Source organism: Myotis nattereri, assembly GCF_964212035.1.
Source record: "Myotis nattereri genome assembly, chromosome: 2".
Taxonomy (NCBI): domain Eukaryota; kingdom Metazoa; phylum Chordata; class Mammalia; order Chiroptera; family Vespertilionidae; genus Myotis; species Myotis nattereri.
The window spans coordinates 184,068,820-184,086,030 of record NC_138076.1 but is presented as its reverse complement, the minus strand read 5'-3'; the positions used below and the strand labels follow the sequence as shown (position 1 = coordinate 184,086,030).

The following is a 17,211-nucleotide window of genomic DNA, read 5'->3' as shown; positions in this document are numbered from 1 at the left end:
AAAATATATTTGTTTGGGAAGATGATTACAATAATATCAATAAGTTAAAATGCAAGCTACCAAATGCTGTAGATTATATCGTATGATCCAAATTTCCTTAGGAAAATGTGCTTCAGGCATACTCAGGAGGTGAAAGGATTCTAGAAAGCACATTACTGTGAAGGGGAGAAAATGTGTATTTTCATTATAACAAAGTCACTTTGATAAAAACCACTTTGAAACATTCCTGCTTGGTTTTTTTAAGGTTCAAGAGCACTGTGGGTCCAGGCTGAGTGGAATATGTCAGGGAGCTATGGCGACCAGAAGAGCTAGAAATGAGTGTCCATTTGGGATGCATTAATGATGTTTTGTGATTCTTTATATATGGCCTTGGGTGGCTATTCTGAGGAAAAATTACTAGTTTGTGATTTATATCACATGATTATTCAGCAAAATGTAAGAGAATGATGAGCCAACCATGTTTTTATTACACCAAAAGGAAATATTTTTCAAATTATATCAGCACTCTTGTGGTTTCTAACATTCCTGCTCCTCCCTCACTCATTTCTAAGGAAATATATGCTCTTTTTTAGTATAAATGTTTTAGGCCAAAATACTATTTATTCAGTAATATCTACAAACATGAGACCATGCAGGCTTAACAGGGACTATTCTTGGCAAAAAAAGGGAAGGAGCTGACCCCAACCCAGGGGATGAGGAGAGTCTCAAAGTAAAAAGGCCATCACATTGCCCTCTCTAAACACACTCACACAGAATATTCTAGAAAAACCTATGTGAGGTTAAAATTCTGCCCTTCATGCCTAATAATATTCGACAAATATTTTATCAAAATATAGACCGTCTTGGAAAGAGCTGCATCCGTATGTCCTGCGTGGCCTCCTGCAGTTCAGGCAAGGGCACTGCAGGTGGCCAGCCCGGGTGGGACACGAAAGGGAGCCCTTGGCAAACATGAGCCGCTGAAAACGAACATGTTTCAGTGGGAAGCACTGCACTAGGCACAGAAGTGAAAAATTGTTCTTGTTCCTCAAAAGCTCACAAGAGGTATGGAGATCAGCAGAGAAGGACTTTAAGAAAACCGTACTATAACAAAAAAAGGGGAAAAAAGAGAAAGAAAACCGTAATATGTTGTTAACATAGATAAATTCGTATGAGGCAGAATTGAGTAAGTTTAATAACAAAGTTATGGGAAGTCATGAGAGATCCAAATAAGAGCTACTAATTGCAATTCCGGAGGTTCGGTGTAGCATCTCCAAGTGCCCACCATCTCAGTAGGACCCTCCTAGACCCTCCAGCGCTGATTCAGCACCTGCTAACGTTCCACAGCACACAGAGCATCTTGTACTGCATGTTGGCAACAATAATAACAACAGTGGATAAAGGTAGGCAAAGGAATAAAAACAATAATGATGATGGCTAATAAATACTGAGCATTTAGGGAGAAAGTGTAACATATAATTAAAATAAATATATTAAAATATATGATTAAAGATATAATATAAAATTATACATCTGAGTTAGAGAATGAGTGATATGGCACGATTTTGCTGAAACTCGCAGAAAGAAGGGACACTTTGTTCAACTGACAACACTGAGCCTAGCCCACTCACCTGCCCTTCTGCCTAATTGGCCAACACACACCTTCCTTCCCATGGGGAATATGAAGAAAGCACATCAATGAACTGGCTACTTAGCTTCCTGATAACAAACTAGAAATATTTCACTAAGAAATAATAATGGGGTGAGAGGATATGCCATTTTTTCTGTTGATGCAAAGTGATTTTCCAGGATTTCTATAAATTAGTCTTCTCAGAATCTCAGCGGAAAAATACACACGACTATTTTTAAAATCTATTCATTGAACTGGCTCACTGTTTGTGTTGACCATGAGCACACACAGTGATGTCATAACTTCTGCTTCATAAGAAAAAAGCATTTTTTCTTTATCATTAAGAAACGGTGATGGAAAATAAAATTCAATTAAATGTAAAAGAAATGGTTCTACTGGCAAAAAGAGGCACAGGATACTGTGCATGCCCTTTAAAAAGGAAATGTTTCCTATTATCCTACGGCTGCAACTGACAGATAAGATGGGAGCTAGTTTTTATTTCTTCAACCGTCTTTCTTCAAATCTGTTTTCCAGCATAGAGTTAAAAGTCAGTTCATAAGCCTTCATGTACACAAAGCCTATTTGGGGCTTCTTTAATTTCTTTCCTATTTGATGAGCTGTTAAAGTGATTGCTTCCTTATCTCTCTTCATTTCATAGTGAGTTGATATGGGGTTATGAACAGAGGATACTGTGGATTGGCCTGTTCGTCCTCTATTCCACCCTTTTCCTAGCTCCCTGCTGAGGCTTCATTTAAAACTGCCTCTCCTGGACTGCTAAGCAACTACTATTCCAGATGCAAATTAATCTTACCTATTAGATGCACTTGAGGGAGATTTGAAAGGAGGGAGGGAGTTGGAACCCATCTATCTGGCCCCATTTCTGCTGGAGGCAGTTTGGGCCAGAGGAATGGCAACAGAAGCTGGGGCTTTCTAATTCCTAAACCACAGTTAGGGCAGCAGGTTCTTGAACTAATCAATTTCAGGAGCCACCTCTTGACTCTTGACTCCCACATATTTATTCTTCTAATGATTTTGAAGTGCCCAATTCTCCATATGAAATAACTTTCTGTGAAAATGCCTAGGAAGATTTCTGTTCCTTGCCTAAACCTTGACTAATATATAGTCTCCATTCCCTCTTCTGATGGCGCAATATATGAACCAGAACAGCATTAATACCTAATAATCCTATATAATAAAGAGGTAATATATATGCAAATTAACCCTCATGCCCTCACAAGATGGCTGTCTGCGACCAGGCCAGCATGGGGGTAGTGAGGGACGACCAAACAACTGAACAAGCAGGCTGCGTGGGGCGACCAGGCCGGCAGAGAAGTTAGTGAGGGATGACCAAACGACTGGGTAGCAGGCTGCGTGGGGTGACCAGGCTGTCAGGAGGGCCGTGAGGGGCAACCAGGCCGGCAGGGGGGGAAGTTGGGGGTGATTAGGCTGGCAGGGGGGGCAGTTAGGGATGATCAAGTACGCACGCAGAGGCAGTGAGGGGCTATAAGGCTGGCAGGGGAGGGCAGTTAGGGGCGACCACACCGGCAGGCAGGTGAGCGATTAGGAGCCAGTGGTCCAGGATTGTGAGAGGGATGTCCCGGATTGGAGAGGGTGCAGGCTGGGCTGAGGGGACCACACCCCCATCCCCCATGCATGAATTTTGTGCACGGGGTCTCTAGTATTGACATAATGCTTTGCAGTTTACAAAGTACATGCACATAAATTATCTACATTAATCCTGACCACAAGACTGAGAGGTGGTGGGACAGGGGCTGCTCTCCCCATTGTACAGATGAGAAAGCTGAGTCTCGGAAGAGTTAGGTGACTTAGCAAGACATTTACTTAGTAAGAGATGGAGACAAAACTCAACCCCACATTTTATAACTCTTTTCTTTTCTTTTTAAATTACATTTGACATACAATATTCTATTAGTTTCAGGTGTACAACCTGTGATTATGACTCTCAATCCTTTCCTTTGATACTAGAAAGCCTCCCAAGGGCAAATGAAGAGGGGGAGAGAGCACATAGATGCTAGCAATGATTAAACCTTCTATTTCTTCTTTTTTTTAAAAAAATATATTTTATTGATTTTTTACAGAGAGGAAGGGAGAGAGATAGAGAGTTAGAAACATCGATGAGAGAGAAACATCGATCAGCTGCCTCCTGCACATCTCCTACTGGGGATGTGCCCGCAACCCAGGTACATGCCCTTGACCGGAATCGAACCTGGGACCTTTCAGTCCGCAGGCCGACGCTCTATCCACTGAGCCAAACCGGTTTCGGCTAAACCTTCTATTTCTTACTGAAAAATGAAACATCATTACACCCTAAAAATCATTAAATTAAACTGAAACACCTAAGGACGAAATAGCAAATATGGGCTATTTCACAGAGAGTGGCTTTGGATCCAGCAGAGCCTGTGCCTCAAGTTCACAGGATCCTCCCTTTGAAGACACTTTGCTGTTAATTCAGATACATGAGAGGTTCAGCCCCATTTTCCAACTCTGACCATGACTTCTCCTTCTGCATAATTATCTTGGCTAAACCAAGAGTGGCTAGCAGACTTGGGGAGGCCAAGATTCATTTCTCCATTTCTCCCTGATGGCAATTTCACCTAAGATCCACTCCCTCTCCAACAAGGGCTCCCCAAAAAGATTTCCTTTCCCCCACTTGTTACATAGATATAATTTAGTAAAACACTTTATTTCAATGCTCAAGAAACCAAGAAGAAAAACATTAAGTAGGCAGAGCTTGTTTTAGACCACTTCAAAAGTGGTCAGATTCTCTCTCTCCATTATCCACCATTCCTTCACTTCACAGCAGTAAGTCTAACAACAGGGTGAAGGTTCAAGAGCTCTAAGAAGCAAACTTCTGACCCTATGGTCCCTACTCCCTGAGAGCAACATCAACCCGAAACCAGCATGCTAGTGCTTTGAGATCATATCACAGCCAACCTCACAACTCTGGAATTCCACAATTCCCTGCCCTTACTTTCATTCTCAGTTTGCTTCCTTCAGTCTCATATGACTCAAATCAGAAGGGGAACTGTTACTCCATAGCAGCGGTTCTCAACCTGTGGGTTGCGACCCCTTTGGGGTCGAACGACCCTTTCACAGGGCTCGCCTAAGACCATCGGAAAACACGTATATAATTACATATTGTTTTGTGATTAATCACCATGCTTTAATGATGTTCAATTTATAACAATGAAAATACATCCTGCATATCAGATATTTACATTATGATTCATAACAGTAGCAAATTACAGTTATAAAGTAGCAACGAAAATAATTTTATGGTTGGGGGTCACCACAACATGAGGAACTGTATTAAAGGGTCACGGCATTAGGAAGGTCGAGAACCACTGCTCTATAGCATCCTACTTCTGCTCTTGCATCAAAATACCGTGTGATTCCTTCCCACACACAAAAATAATAACTATAAAAATTAAAATTATGAAAAGTATACCTGAGTCATTAGGAAATTCAATTACACCTTTCCTGTAAAATCAAGACAGGTAAAAGGCTATATTGAAAGGCAACAGACTCTATACTAACCTGGGGGAAGAGAGAATAAGTTGAATTGTCAATGGTGAATGAGTATAAAAACTCTCCATCATACCACATGCTCGTCCCCATGGGGGAATTCATTTTAGTCATAGCAAAGAGATGGGCAGGGTCACAGCAGTCTTCCATCTGTTTCCTAGGAGAAAAAATAGGGAGAGAAAAGAACACTGGGTTAAGTGAGCAGCAGACTCATTCACTTGTCATCCCCACAGAGATGTGCAGTTTTACCTCAGTGCTAACTCACAAAAGCATCTGTGTCTCCAGGGCGATTAGACTACTATTAATTCATTCTTCCAGCCACCAGAATGCATGACTGGAACTTTTCACAATAAAAATAAGTTTAAGAAAAATACATCATCTCTCAGATGCAGGTGAAAGATGTCCAAAGGCAAAAAGCATCATGGTAACTGCAGAGTTATTGACTGATTTAAACATCCAGTTCCAGAAGGTGGCTAACTGTGGAGACTGTAGAGCTATTCAGCTGCAGCAGAAATGCACCTCTATGGTGGTTTAACAATCAGGTAGTTCAGTTCAGTGACAAGGGACTTTAAATGAGCCACGTGGAGCAGGGAATGGCTCACAGGGGTCCAAAAGAGGGTGCATTCCCCATCTGTGGACAAGATTAAAGAACAACTCCTGGGAAACCTTTTTAAATAGAAACAAAATGAGATGACTGATGTGATTTCAGACACTAGGGAAGCAGCCTGCCTTCTAACTGATACATCTCCTGGGGCTTGTCAGCTCGAATTTTGTCTGAACTCTCAGTAGTGTTCAACACAATCGAGCACCCTGACCTTTGCAAAGATCTCCTCACTCCCTTAGTGTCTGGAACACCAGGGTCGCCTGAGTCACCTCACCCTTTGTGCAGGCTACTCCTCTACCTGACCCTCTGAGGTAAGCCCTGATACTGTTCTATAGACCAGTCTTTATATTCTCCTCTAACCAAAAGTTTTGTCAGAAACTCATTCCATTTACTCACTGAACTCTCCTGAGTAACAGAGTTTAATTCTCCAGTGACACCTCTAAAAGGACTTGCTGACATAAGCCAATTCTGAATGGCAACCTCACACAGACATGCTCACTCAGACATTTTAGCTACCCATGGTACAGAAGCTTAGAGTTGAAAGGAGACAGTAATGTAGAGTGCTGGGTTCAAATCCTGGCTCTGCCCTTTACTAACTCCTTAACTGGGGAATGTTACTGGGCTTCAGAGCGGGCTTCAGAGACTGTTTCTGAGAATGTTCATGTGGAAAACAGAGTAAAGGTTCAATACATGTTGTTGTTATTCCATAACCTCAACCTCATTGTAGAGATGAATAAGCTGATTCAGTGTTAGGCCACAAAACAAGTCTCAGCAAATTCAAGAAGACTGAAATATACTAAGTATCTTCTCTGACAACAATGGCATGAAACTAGAAATCAATAATAAGAGGAAAACTAGAAAATTCATAAACTCATAACCAGCACTCTCTTGTACAATCAATGGATCAAAGAAGAAATTAAAGGGGAAATAAAAGTTTATGGATACAAACCAAAATGGACACACAACATACCGAACTTGTGGGATGAAGCAAAAGCAGTTCTGAAAGGCAAGTTCATAGCAATAAATGCCGACATTAAGACACAAGAAAGATCTCAAATAAACAACCTAACTCTACACCGTAAACTACTAGAACAGGAAGAACAAAGTTGGCAGGAGAAAGGAAATAATAAAATTAGAGCTGAAATAAATATAACAGAGAATAGAAAAACTATAGAAAATATCAACCAAACTAAGGTGTGGTTATTTAAAAAGATAAACAAAACTGACAAACCCTTAGCTAGAGTAACCAAGGGGTGAAAAAACCCCCAACAAAGTATAAATGAAAAATGAAACATTACAACTGATATCACAGAAATTCAAAGGATCACAAAAGGCTCCTCTGAACAACTATATGCCAACAAACTGGACAATCTAGAAGAAATAGAAAAATTCTTAGAAACATATAATTTACTAAGACTGAATCAATAAGAAATAGAAAATCAAAATAGATCAATTACTAGTAAGGAGATTAAATAAGTAACAAAAAACCTCCCAAAGAAAAACCCAGGAACAGATGGCTTCACTGGTAAATTTACCAAATATTTAAATATGAATAAATACCAATCCTTCTCAAACTCTTCCCAAAAAATTCAAGAGGAGGGAACACTCCCAAACTGATAAAATGAGGCCAGAATTATCCTGACGCCAAAACAAGAACAAGATGCTACTATTAAAAAAGAAAAGTACAGGCCCAACTCCCTAATGAACACAATTGCAAAAATTCTCAATAAAATACTATCAAACCAAATTCAGCAGTACATTAAAAGGATCAGACACCATGATCACGTAGGATTTTTCCCTAGGATGCAGGGATGGTTCAACATATGCAAATCAATCAATGTGATACATATTGATTAGAATGAAAGAATATACAATCATCTCCACAGACACAGAAAAAGCATTCAACAACATTCAATATCCATTCAAGATAAAAACTTTTTAAAAATCAGGCATAAAAGGAACATATCTCAACATAATAAAGGCCACGTATGACAAGTCCACAGCTAACTTAATACTCAACGGTGAAAGGTTGAAAGCCCCTCCTCTAAAATCAGGAACAAGAGCTCCCATTCTTATCACTCTCCCTCAACATAGTCCTAGAAGTCTTAGCCAAAGCAATCAGGGAAGAAAAAGAAATAAAATGTATCAGAATTAGAAAGAAAGAAGTAAAATTATCTCTATTTGCAGATGGCATGATTTTTACATCAATAACATCCTAAAGACTCAACCAAAAAACCATTAGGTCTAATCAGTGAATTCAGTAAAGCTGCGGATTACAAAATTAACATACAAAAATCAGTAGTGTTTCTCTACATTAACAACAAATTTTCCAGGGAGAAAAATGGATCACATTTACAATAGCATAAAAAAAAATTAAATACTTAGAAATAAATTTAACTAAGGAGGTAAAAGAGCTTTACTCTAAAAGCTACAAGACACTAATGAAAAAATATCAAAGAAGACACAAATAACTGGGAAAGTATCCCAGATTCACAAATCAGAAAAATTAATATTGTTAAAATGGCAATACTACCAAAAGCTGTAAACATCTGTTGAAAGGAAAGGCCAAGTTGATGAACCTTGCTAAGTGAGAGTCAACTAGTAGTAGATTCTGATCCATGTGCCTAGCCAAGGAAAAATATTGGGTAATGAGGCAACCCAGTTAAGAGCATGGACCCTGGAGCCACACTGCCTGCGTTTGAAACCTGGCTGTCTCATTTACTAGTATGTATACTGGAGCAGGCTCCTTAACCTCTCTCAAGCCCTCATCCTTGGGATGGTTAACTTACTTCATAGGCTTGTGAAGAGACTAAGAGTAAAGTTCTTAGAACTATTCCTGGCTCTATGTCCTTTTATACATAAGTGATACATTATAAGTATTCGCTAAATAAAGTAAATTCAGTTCAGGAGAGAGGGAGAGAGAGAATGGAAGATAGATAACCTTAGGAAAGATACTATATTTTTCTGCCAATTATGTTTATAACATTTTAAAAAATAATACAAGGCATAATAATAGTCATAGAATTATTTGGTGTACTAACTTTCAAAACATTAAAGAAAATAACCTTTAAAAACTATATTTAATTTTCAGTTATTTAATTCCATTAAGACAATGAGATGTTCAGTGAGGGAAATGTCCTAGTTGGGAACTCTTCATATCTTGTTATGAGGAATTAATAGTTAAATGTCACATTTGCCCCTAAAGAATGCATGAGGGGAAAAAAGCTCTTAAAAAAATCATGAGAAATCATCATGACCTAGTCTTAACAGAGACTCCTCATAGCCCTCTGACCTGCTCTGTTCTTCTCTACAGCACTGAACACTGTTTACATATTGTATGTTTAATTTATAGGTTGGCTTATTATCTGTCTCCCCAAGTCCCAGAATATAAACGCCATGAGGAGAGGGACTTTTGTCTTCTGCTCACCGCTGGGTCCCCACCCCCTGAAATGGTGGCTGATACACTGAACAGAAATTTAATAAATGTTGTTTGAATGAATAAATAACAAGTAGGAAAGAAAGAAGAAAACATTAGAGAAATAAGAGGATCTCAATGCACGTTTTGTTCTCAAAATTCAAATTGAAGAAGTCAATTCCTTATAGTTCTAGCCTATGGAGACCAAAAAACCCCAAAAGATTGTCAAAATAATTGCTGTAGACTAGTAAGCATTTCCACTAGAGGCCGACCCAGGATTTTTTGGATTTGCTGACGGGTGAATCCCAAGTTCCATATACGGTGCATTAAACATTAGCCTGATGTGGGAAGCTGATATAGGGTTAAGCCTCGGACTGACCTGTGGGCAAAGTCACAAATAATTCCCAATTTAGAGGGCACAGTCCTCTTAGCATAATTAGGCTTGACCTTATAACACTCCCTAGATCTTATCTGGGAAGCTAATTGGCTGAGGAAGTGCAGGAAGTATAACCATGGTGTAAACAAGTGAAGCTCACAAGAACAAAACAAGTGAAACTCACAAGAACAGTGTAACTTTGGTAACCACTACCTTGTTTACCTCTCACTATAAAAAGCTTGGTGAGGCCTCAGCACAGGGGTTAGTCCTTCCTCTTGAGTTGGACTCCCCCGCCTGGTCCCCCAATATTCCCAAATTATCTTGTGTCTTTTCTTTTTCATTTGTTGTGCGGCTCCTCTTCCAGACCCGAACCCTGAACCACACAGGACGTGGAAGGAAACACTTAGGACAGCCTGACTAAAGCGAGCATCCATTAGGATTGCAGACCTGCATCTCGGGGACCACAGGAGCAGTCCACCAGCTGAGGGTGCTGATAAATTGTTCCCTTCACCAAAGTGTCAAACTTTCAAAATCTGACTTTACAATGTTTAATAAGGCTTCAGATTTAATCTTGTCTTCAAACACTTCTTTCTATTCCATTAATATATCATTTCAGTCAAGTATTGATTTTAACTTTTGGCTTTTGGCCAAATGTGTATCTAATGTACTTTCTCCAAACAGCCAAATCAATAGCCTTTATTGTAAACTGTCGTGAGTCAAGTTCCTAAAATTCCTTTTAGACTATTATATGTTAACTCCCTGACTTAATGTCACAGAGCTTCAGATTTATTGCTGAAAATGTTCCCACATTCCACATCAGAGATGGTTTTTAAATTGAGATATTATATATAAAGCGTCTTAAGTACATTACATGGTCTTCATAAGCATTCATTTCCTTCTCTTTAGTAGTTAGGAAGCATATAACTCTGCTTGCCTCACAGAATTCTAAGTTATTATTATTTTATTAGACATAATTTTTTAATAGTTACCCTCTTCCATTCCCAAATACATCCCTACTTGGGTGATAGATTATATATTCACTCTTTTAAGAGCAGAAGCTAAACAGTTGGCATCCAATAAGAGGGGGCTTTTCTTTAAGTGAAGAACGTGGTGGCCTACAAAGAAATCGGAGCAGTTTCATATTCAAATGGCAGACTTAGGACAAGAGATGGTGGAAGGTAAAGTTTGGGCCATCATAAAGTTATTTTACCCTGACTTAAAGAAATCTTTGTCTTAAATGATCAGTTTCGAAAGAAGTTTAAAAACCAGGAGTCACTGATGACTGAAGGCCCAGGATTTAAAGCAGGAACTTTCAGAATTCATCCTCGAGCCAACAAGCAGTAGGGCTTGCCCGTGGCAAGGCAGTGGGAACAAATGGTTTACATCACTGATCTAAGAGATTCAAAATACACACTCGAAATAGGGTAGAGTTTTGTATTCATCTAATTTATTTTTATTTAATTTTTCAATTACAGTTTACATTCAATATTATTTTGTATTAATTTCAGGTGTGCAGCATAGTGGTTAGATAATCATATACTTTACAACATGTTCCCCAATATTCCAAGTACCCACCTGGCACCCTGTAGTTATTACATTATTGACTACATTCCCTATACTGTACTTTACATCTCTGTGACTATTTCGTAACTGTAATTTGTACTTCTTAATTACTTCACCTTTTTCACCCAGTCCCCCATCCCCCTACCCTCTGGCAACCATCAGTTTGATTTCTGTGTCCATGAGTCTGTTTCTGGTTTGTTTGTTTATTTCATCCTTTAGATTCCACATATAAATAAAATCATATGGTATTTGTCCTTCTTTGACTGACTGACTTGATTTCATCTAATTTTCCACAAAATTATCTTGAATGGTGAAAAAAAGTACTGTCATTCGATTATTGCTCAAAATAATGTTTTCTACAGATAAAAAGTCTTTTCAAAGATTAATCTTCTGGATAACTTGCCAGGACTAAAAAATACAAACAGAGAAAAGTAGCTCTTACGTACTACTCAAGATAGCAGGTAATCCTTTTATTTGGCAGCATTTTATTTATCACATTTGAAGTGACTGCGTAATAAAGGAAAACTGTTCCAAAGAAAGGTATATCAGTGCCAGGTGTAGTCTGCATTTCTCCAAAGAGGCTGAGCAGATTGAAAGGAGAAATCTTTAAAACACAAATATTTCAAGGATGGTCTTGTTTTCCCTCCTAGTACATATTTGTTTTGTAATGTACTTCACAAGCATACATGCTTATTTTAATTAAAGAACATAAATGTTTCCAGGAAATAGTTCAATGAACACCTAAATTCAGTCGTCCTTCTTATGTTCACTTATCTGTGTAGCTAGAAAAATTCTAATATTATCCTTGAGAATCACCTGTTTGCTGTTTTAATTACCGCAAGTGCTGTTTTAGTTACCAGTCACTATTTGATTCACTCAACCAATATTTATTGCACACTTTCTTTTTTTAATATATTTTTATTGATATCAGAGAGGAAGGGAGAGGGAGAGAGAGAAACATCAATGATGAGAGAGAATCATTGATTGGCTGTCTCCTACATGCCTACAACCCAGACATGTGCCCTTGACTGGAATCGAACCCAGGACCCTTCAGTCCACAGGCTGACTTGATGTTCTATCCACTGAGCCAAACCAACTAGGGCTATTGTACACTTTCTATATGTCCAGGGCTGTACTAGGCACTAGGGTGAGAAGAGGAGGGGCAGGCAATACCTTGCTCTTTTATTTTTATTTTTTATTGCTTAAAGTATTACAAAGGGTATTATATATGTCTCCTTTTTCCCCCCCACCTTGACAATCCCCTGGCCCCCCCTACTCCCCAGTGTCTTATGTCCATTGGTTATGCTTATATGCATGCATTTAAGTCCTCGGTTGATCTCTTACCCCCCCACCCCCCTTCTACCTCCCTTCCCCCACCCCCCAGCCTTCCTGCTGCAGTTTGACAGTCTGTTTGTTTGCCTCTGTATCTATTTTTGTTCATAAGTTTATAATGGTCTTTATTATCCATGAATGAGTGAGATCATGTGGTATTTTTCCTTCATTGACTGGCTTATTTCACTTAGCATAATGCTCTCCAGTTCCATTCAAGCCATTGCAAATGGTAAGAGTTCCTTCTTTTTTACAGCAGCACAGTATTCCATCGTGTAGATATACCACAGTTTTCTAATCCATTCATCTAATGATGGGCACTTAGGCTGTTTCCAGATCTTAGCTATGGTGAATTGTGCTGCTATGAACATATGGGTGCATATATCCTTTCTGATTGATGTTTCTGGTTTCTTGGGATATATTCCTAGAAGTGGGATCACTGGGTCAAATGGGAATTCCATTTTTAGTTTTTTGAGGAAGCTCCATACTGTCTTCCATAGTGGCTGCACCAGTCTGCATTCCCACCAGCAGTGCACAAGTGTTCCTTTTTCTCCACATCCTCTCCAGCACTTGTCGTTTATATTGATTTGTTGATGATAGCCATTCTGACAGGTGTTGGGAAAATTGGACAGATACATGCAAGAAAATGAAACTAGACCACCAACTTACACCATACACAAAAATAAACTCAAAATGGATAAAGGACTTAAATGTACGACAGGAAACCATAAAAATTCTAGAAGAATCCAAAGGCAACAAAATCTCAGACATATGCCGAAGCAATTTCTTCACTGATACAGCTCCTAGGGCACTTGAAACTAAAGAGAAAATGAACAAATGGGACTACATCAAAATAAAAAGCTTCTGCACAGCAAAAGAAACCATCAACAAAACAACAAGAAAGCCCACTGCGTGGGAAAACATATTTGTCAATGTCATATCTGATAAGGGCCTAATCTCCAAAATTTATAGGGAACTCATACAGCTTAACAAAAGGAAGATAAACAATCCAATCAAAAAACGGGCAAAGGACCTAAATAGACACCTTTCAAAAGAGGACATTCAGAAAGCCAAGAGACATATGAAAACATGCTCAAAGTCACTAATCATCCGAGAGATGCAAATCAATATCTTGCTCTTTAAATTCTAATGGAGAAGCCAGATAAACAAGATAAATAAAGATGTGGGTTAGGACGTGAGGGTACAGTTTTCAACAGGGGCTAAGTCAGTCCTCACTGGGTAAGAGACATTTAGGAGAGACCAGAAGGAGGTGAGGAAGTAAGCCACATGGGTATCTGGGAGAAGTGCATTCAGAGACTGTATTTCGACAAGAGCAAATGTCGAAAGAACTTTCAGGAAACCAGGCAACTGGAGTAAAGAGAATGTGGGGTGATGTGTCGCTGGATCATGTAGGGCTGGTTTTATTCCAAGGAAAGGAATAAAATCCGTACTCATCACCAACCTTCTTGTGGCAGCATCCACAGACCCTCAGGAATAAATCCAGCCCCAAAACCATAGAAAGTCATTTGGATTTTACTGAAGTTGTAATGGGGGTGGGGTCCCCACATGGCAGAAACTTCATAAAATCTCCCAGTGAACATCTGTCTCTGCCACAATTCTATCATTTGACACAATTCTATCATTTTCTCTAACCACCCCTAAGCCTGCCCTCTCTCCATCACATCTCTCTCTCATCAGAGCATTTTTACTCTATTAGGCTCTCTAATTTTGATTCCCTTCATAATCATTTAGCATCATATGTAGGTATGAGAAAACTCTTTTTGGATTTTTTTTCTCTTTTGGAGAATGGAAGAATTTGAAAGACATTGAGAAATGTTCAGTTATATATGTTTAATCTTTAAGAATAAAATTATCTTTCTCTTGGTCTAGTCACAGGATCACACTAGAACAGCTAAATGGACATATACCAAATTTGAATAGTATGTTTTTAGTGGCCTGAAACTAACACGCAGGTTTGAGGGAATGCAGCAAATTCACTTTGGGAGGCTCAGGTAGGAGCATAGGGACGGGGCAGGTGCATCCACTGAGAGAAATAGTTGGGCAACCAGTCGTCTGTGAGAACATGAGGTCCAGATCAGAAGCATCAGTCCATACTGATAAGTAAACCCCCATACTCCACTAAGTTTTAAACTTGTGCCCAAGTGGCAGATACTCCAAATTACAAATTACATTGATTTACCAGTAAGCTGTTTCTCCAACGCACAAGTTTACACAGCAGGGTGGGATGCAGCGGGGTTTCTTTATGTCATCATAATCAGCGGTGCTCCTGAATAGCAGCAGGGGGCAAGACATTATGCATCAAAACTAAGAACCCTACTCAGGACCATCTTTCTTGTTCTAAGGACACCAAGGTCTGAGGTTATTTCTGTGAAGGATGAGCAGAAGTTAGTGGAAGGCAGAGCAAATAAAAAGGAGACAATGGTTATAGAAACTGCTTTATGAGTTTTCCAAATTTACACAGATTTTTCTAAACCAGGGAACCGAGCCAATGAACATGAGATGAGCAGGGGAGTGGTCAAGTTTAAAAGGTGAAGTCCAGAAGTCAAGCTCCTTGGATTCGGCTCAGCTCCACTCCCTACTAGATAGATGCAAGACTGGGGCATTCGTCCCAAATTTTTCCCAGACCACAATTGCCTCTTTCATGATTTACGGTACAGACTTCTGGTATTTCTGTAACTGCTCCAGTATTTGAACAGATTCAAAATTATTTTCTGAGAAAAATTTTGGCTCTGCGTTATGACCCATTTCCACAGGATGGGATTCTGCGTAACAACACAAGCCAGAAATTCTCAATTTTCTTAACAGAATAGTAACTGTGCCACCTGCTTGTCTAAAACATATGGTTCTCTCTTTACTCAGCACAGAATATCAGCATTTCAGGTTGTCAACAACCCTTAATGGACTATAATCTAGTTTCCATTAAATGTGTGGTTAAAGGAATGGGTATTTGGGAGAGACAAAGGGATGTGTTAGCTGATTTTCCCCTAGGAGTTAGATTCTTTACACTCTTTCTTTATATCAAGTCAAACCATGAGCAAGTCAACAATTTGCATTTTTAAATGTCCATCCTATGAACTTTCATGGATGAGAACAGAGCTGTTCTTCAAGTCAAATGTGTCAATTCAGCTTACCACCAACATGTGAACACAGCCAGGCAGCAATCCCCCACCTTGCTGCTATGTTAGCTACATTTGTACTTAGCTTTGAATTGTCGTATCAACATCATTGACCCCCATCATGATAGAAAAGTGTAGAGTTATTGAGAGAGTTGACAGCAACCGTTACAGAGAAGCGAAAGCTTGGAAACAAAAGTAGAGATGAATTTTCAAAACTAAAAACATGAGAAAATAAAGGATATTACAAGGGTAGATGGAATGAGTCATTTGACAAAGAGTGAAGAAAGAAACGTAAGCAAAAGAGAAGGAAAACTACAGATTAAATGGGTCATTTTTTTAGTTTGTCAATAAAAGAGTCGAAGAGGCTAAAAACTAGAAACCAGATAAACCTACGAGGATGGATGCAGTGCTCAGAGACTACCAAGACGGGGAGAAGTACAAAACTGTCGAGTTTATTGCTAAAGAAAAAGCATAGCTGTCAAATGCCTCTTCTTAACCCAATGATAATTCAGGGTAATGACAGGCATGAAAAAACTGAAAGGAGATAGTACAAGTACCGCTGATGAAAATGGATAGTGAGCTCTGGGTGCTTCCTCACCTTAAGGTCACTCTGAGTCTGCCCATTAGAGGGGACAGGGCAAATGTTTATGGAGATCCTGCTAAGGAGGAATCCCTCCCAACATCTAAGTCTAAGATCAAGGGAAGTGCTTAGCTGCCTCAATGCAGACAAAATCTAAGGATTTGGGGGAAATGTATCCAACTGGCTACAGAACAAAGAGCAGAATAGCATGCTTTCAAAGGACAGACTCATGCTCGATTTGATAGAAATGTATTGGGGAAAGCAAGGTTAAAAATTATTTGGGTGATTTTAGACTTAAAAACGACTTTTGAAACTGTAACCTATATGAAAGTTGAAAAGTCTCTGAATTAACTAACCATCTTGTAGAAATACCTTCACCAACTTACATTATAAAATTATGCTTTTCTTAAGGTTCAGCAAAATAAACAACTACATCAAGAATAGCATTCAGTTTTCCATAAAAATGAAGTTGAAGATAATGTGTACTAAGTATCCACTATCTTGTTTATCTGCATGATAAGTTCTTCCTTGAATTAGTGTCAGAAAAATATTTTATAATTACAGAGAAATGTACACTTCTCCTTATCAAACAATGAAAATTATTGTGACCCATTCATTTAATATTCCTCTGGTCTGAGTTGTTGGGGAGTTCAGAGGTAAATACAGTACATTTATACAACTATCTCAGGCTCAATTCCATGGACTGCTAGCCCTCTCCTCTTTTTTATTTTTATTTTATTTATTTTTTAATATATTTTATTTATTTTTTTACAGAGAGGAAGGGAGAGGGATAGAGAGTTAGAAACATCGATGAGAGAGAAACATCGATCAGCTGCCTCCTGCACACCTCCTACTGGGGATGTGCTGCAACCAAGGTACATGCCCTTGACCAGAACCGAACCTGGGACCCTTCAGTCCTCAGGCCAAAGCTCTATCCACCGAGCCAAACTGGGCTCTCTTCTTTTTTAATGGTTGTTTTTAAAACATCAGTGTACTATAGTTTTAAATTTATAACTTCAAAACGTTAATTTTAGAAACTTTCACAACTACAAATT

General features: G+C 39.0%; 1 protein-coding gene across 2 annotated transcripts in view; it reads right to left on the bottom strand.

Moving 5' to 3' along the window:
- The window catches only part of ST8SIA1 (ST8 alpha-N-acetyl-neuraminide alpha-2,8-sialyltransferase 1), a 143,615-nt gene that overhangs the window by 85,929 nt on the left and 40,475 nt on the right, over positions 1–17,211 (bottom strand). For both annotated transcript variants that reach the window (XM_081083331.1, XM_081083330.1), the window contains exon 2: positions 5,165–5,309. In XM_081083331.1, the coding sequence (XP_080939457.1) occupies positions 5,165–5,226 (62 nt within the window). In that variant the 5' untranslated portion in view covers positions 5,227–5,309. The remainder of the gene's footprint in view (positions 1–5,164; positions 5,310–17,211) is intronic.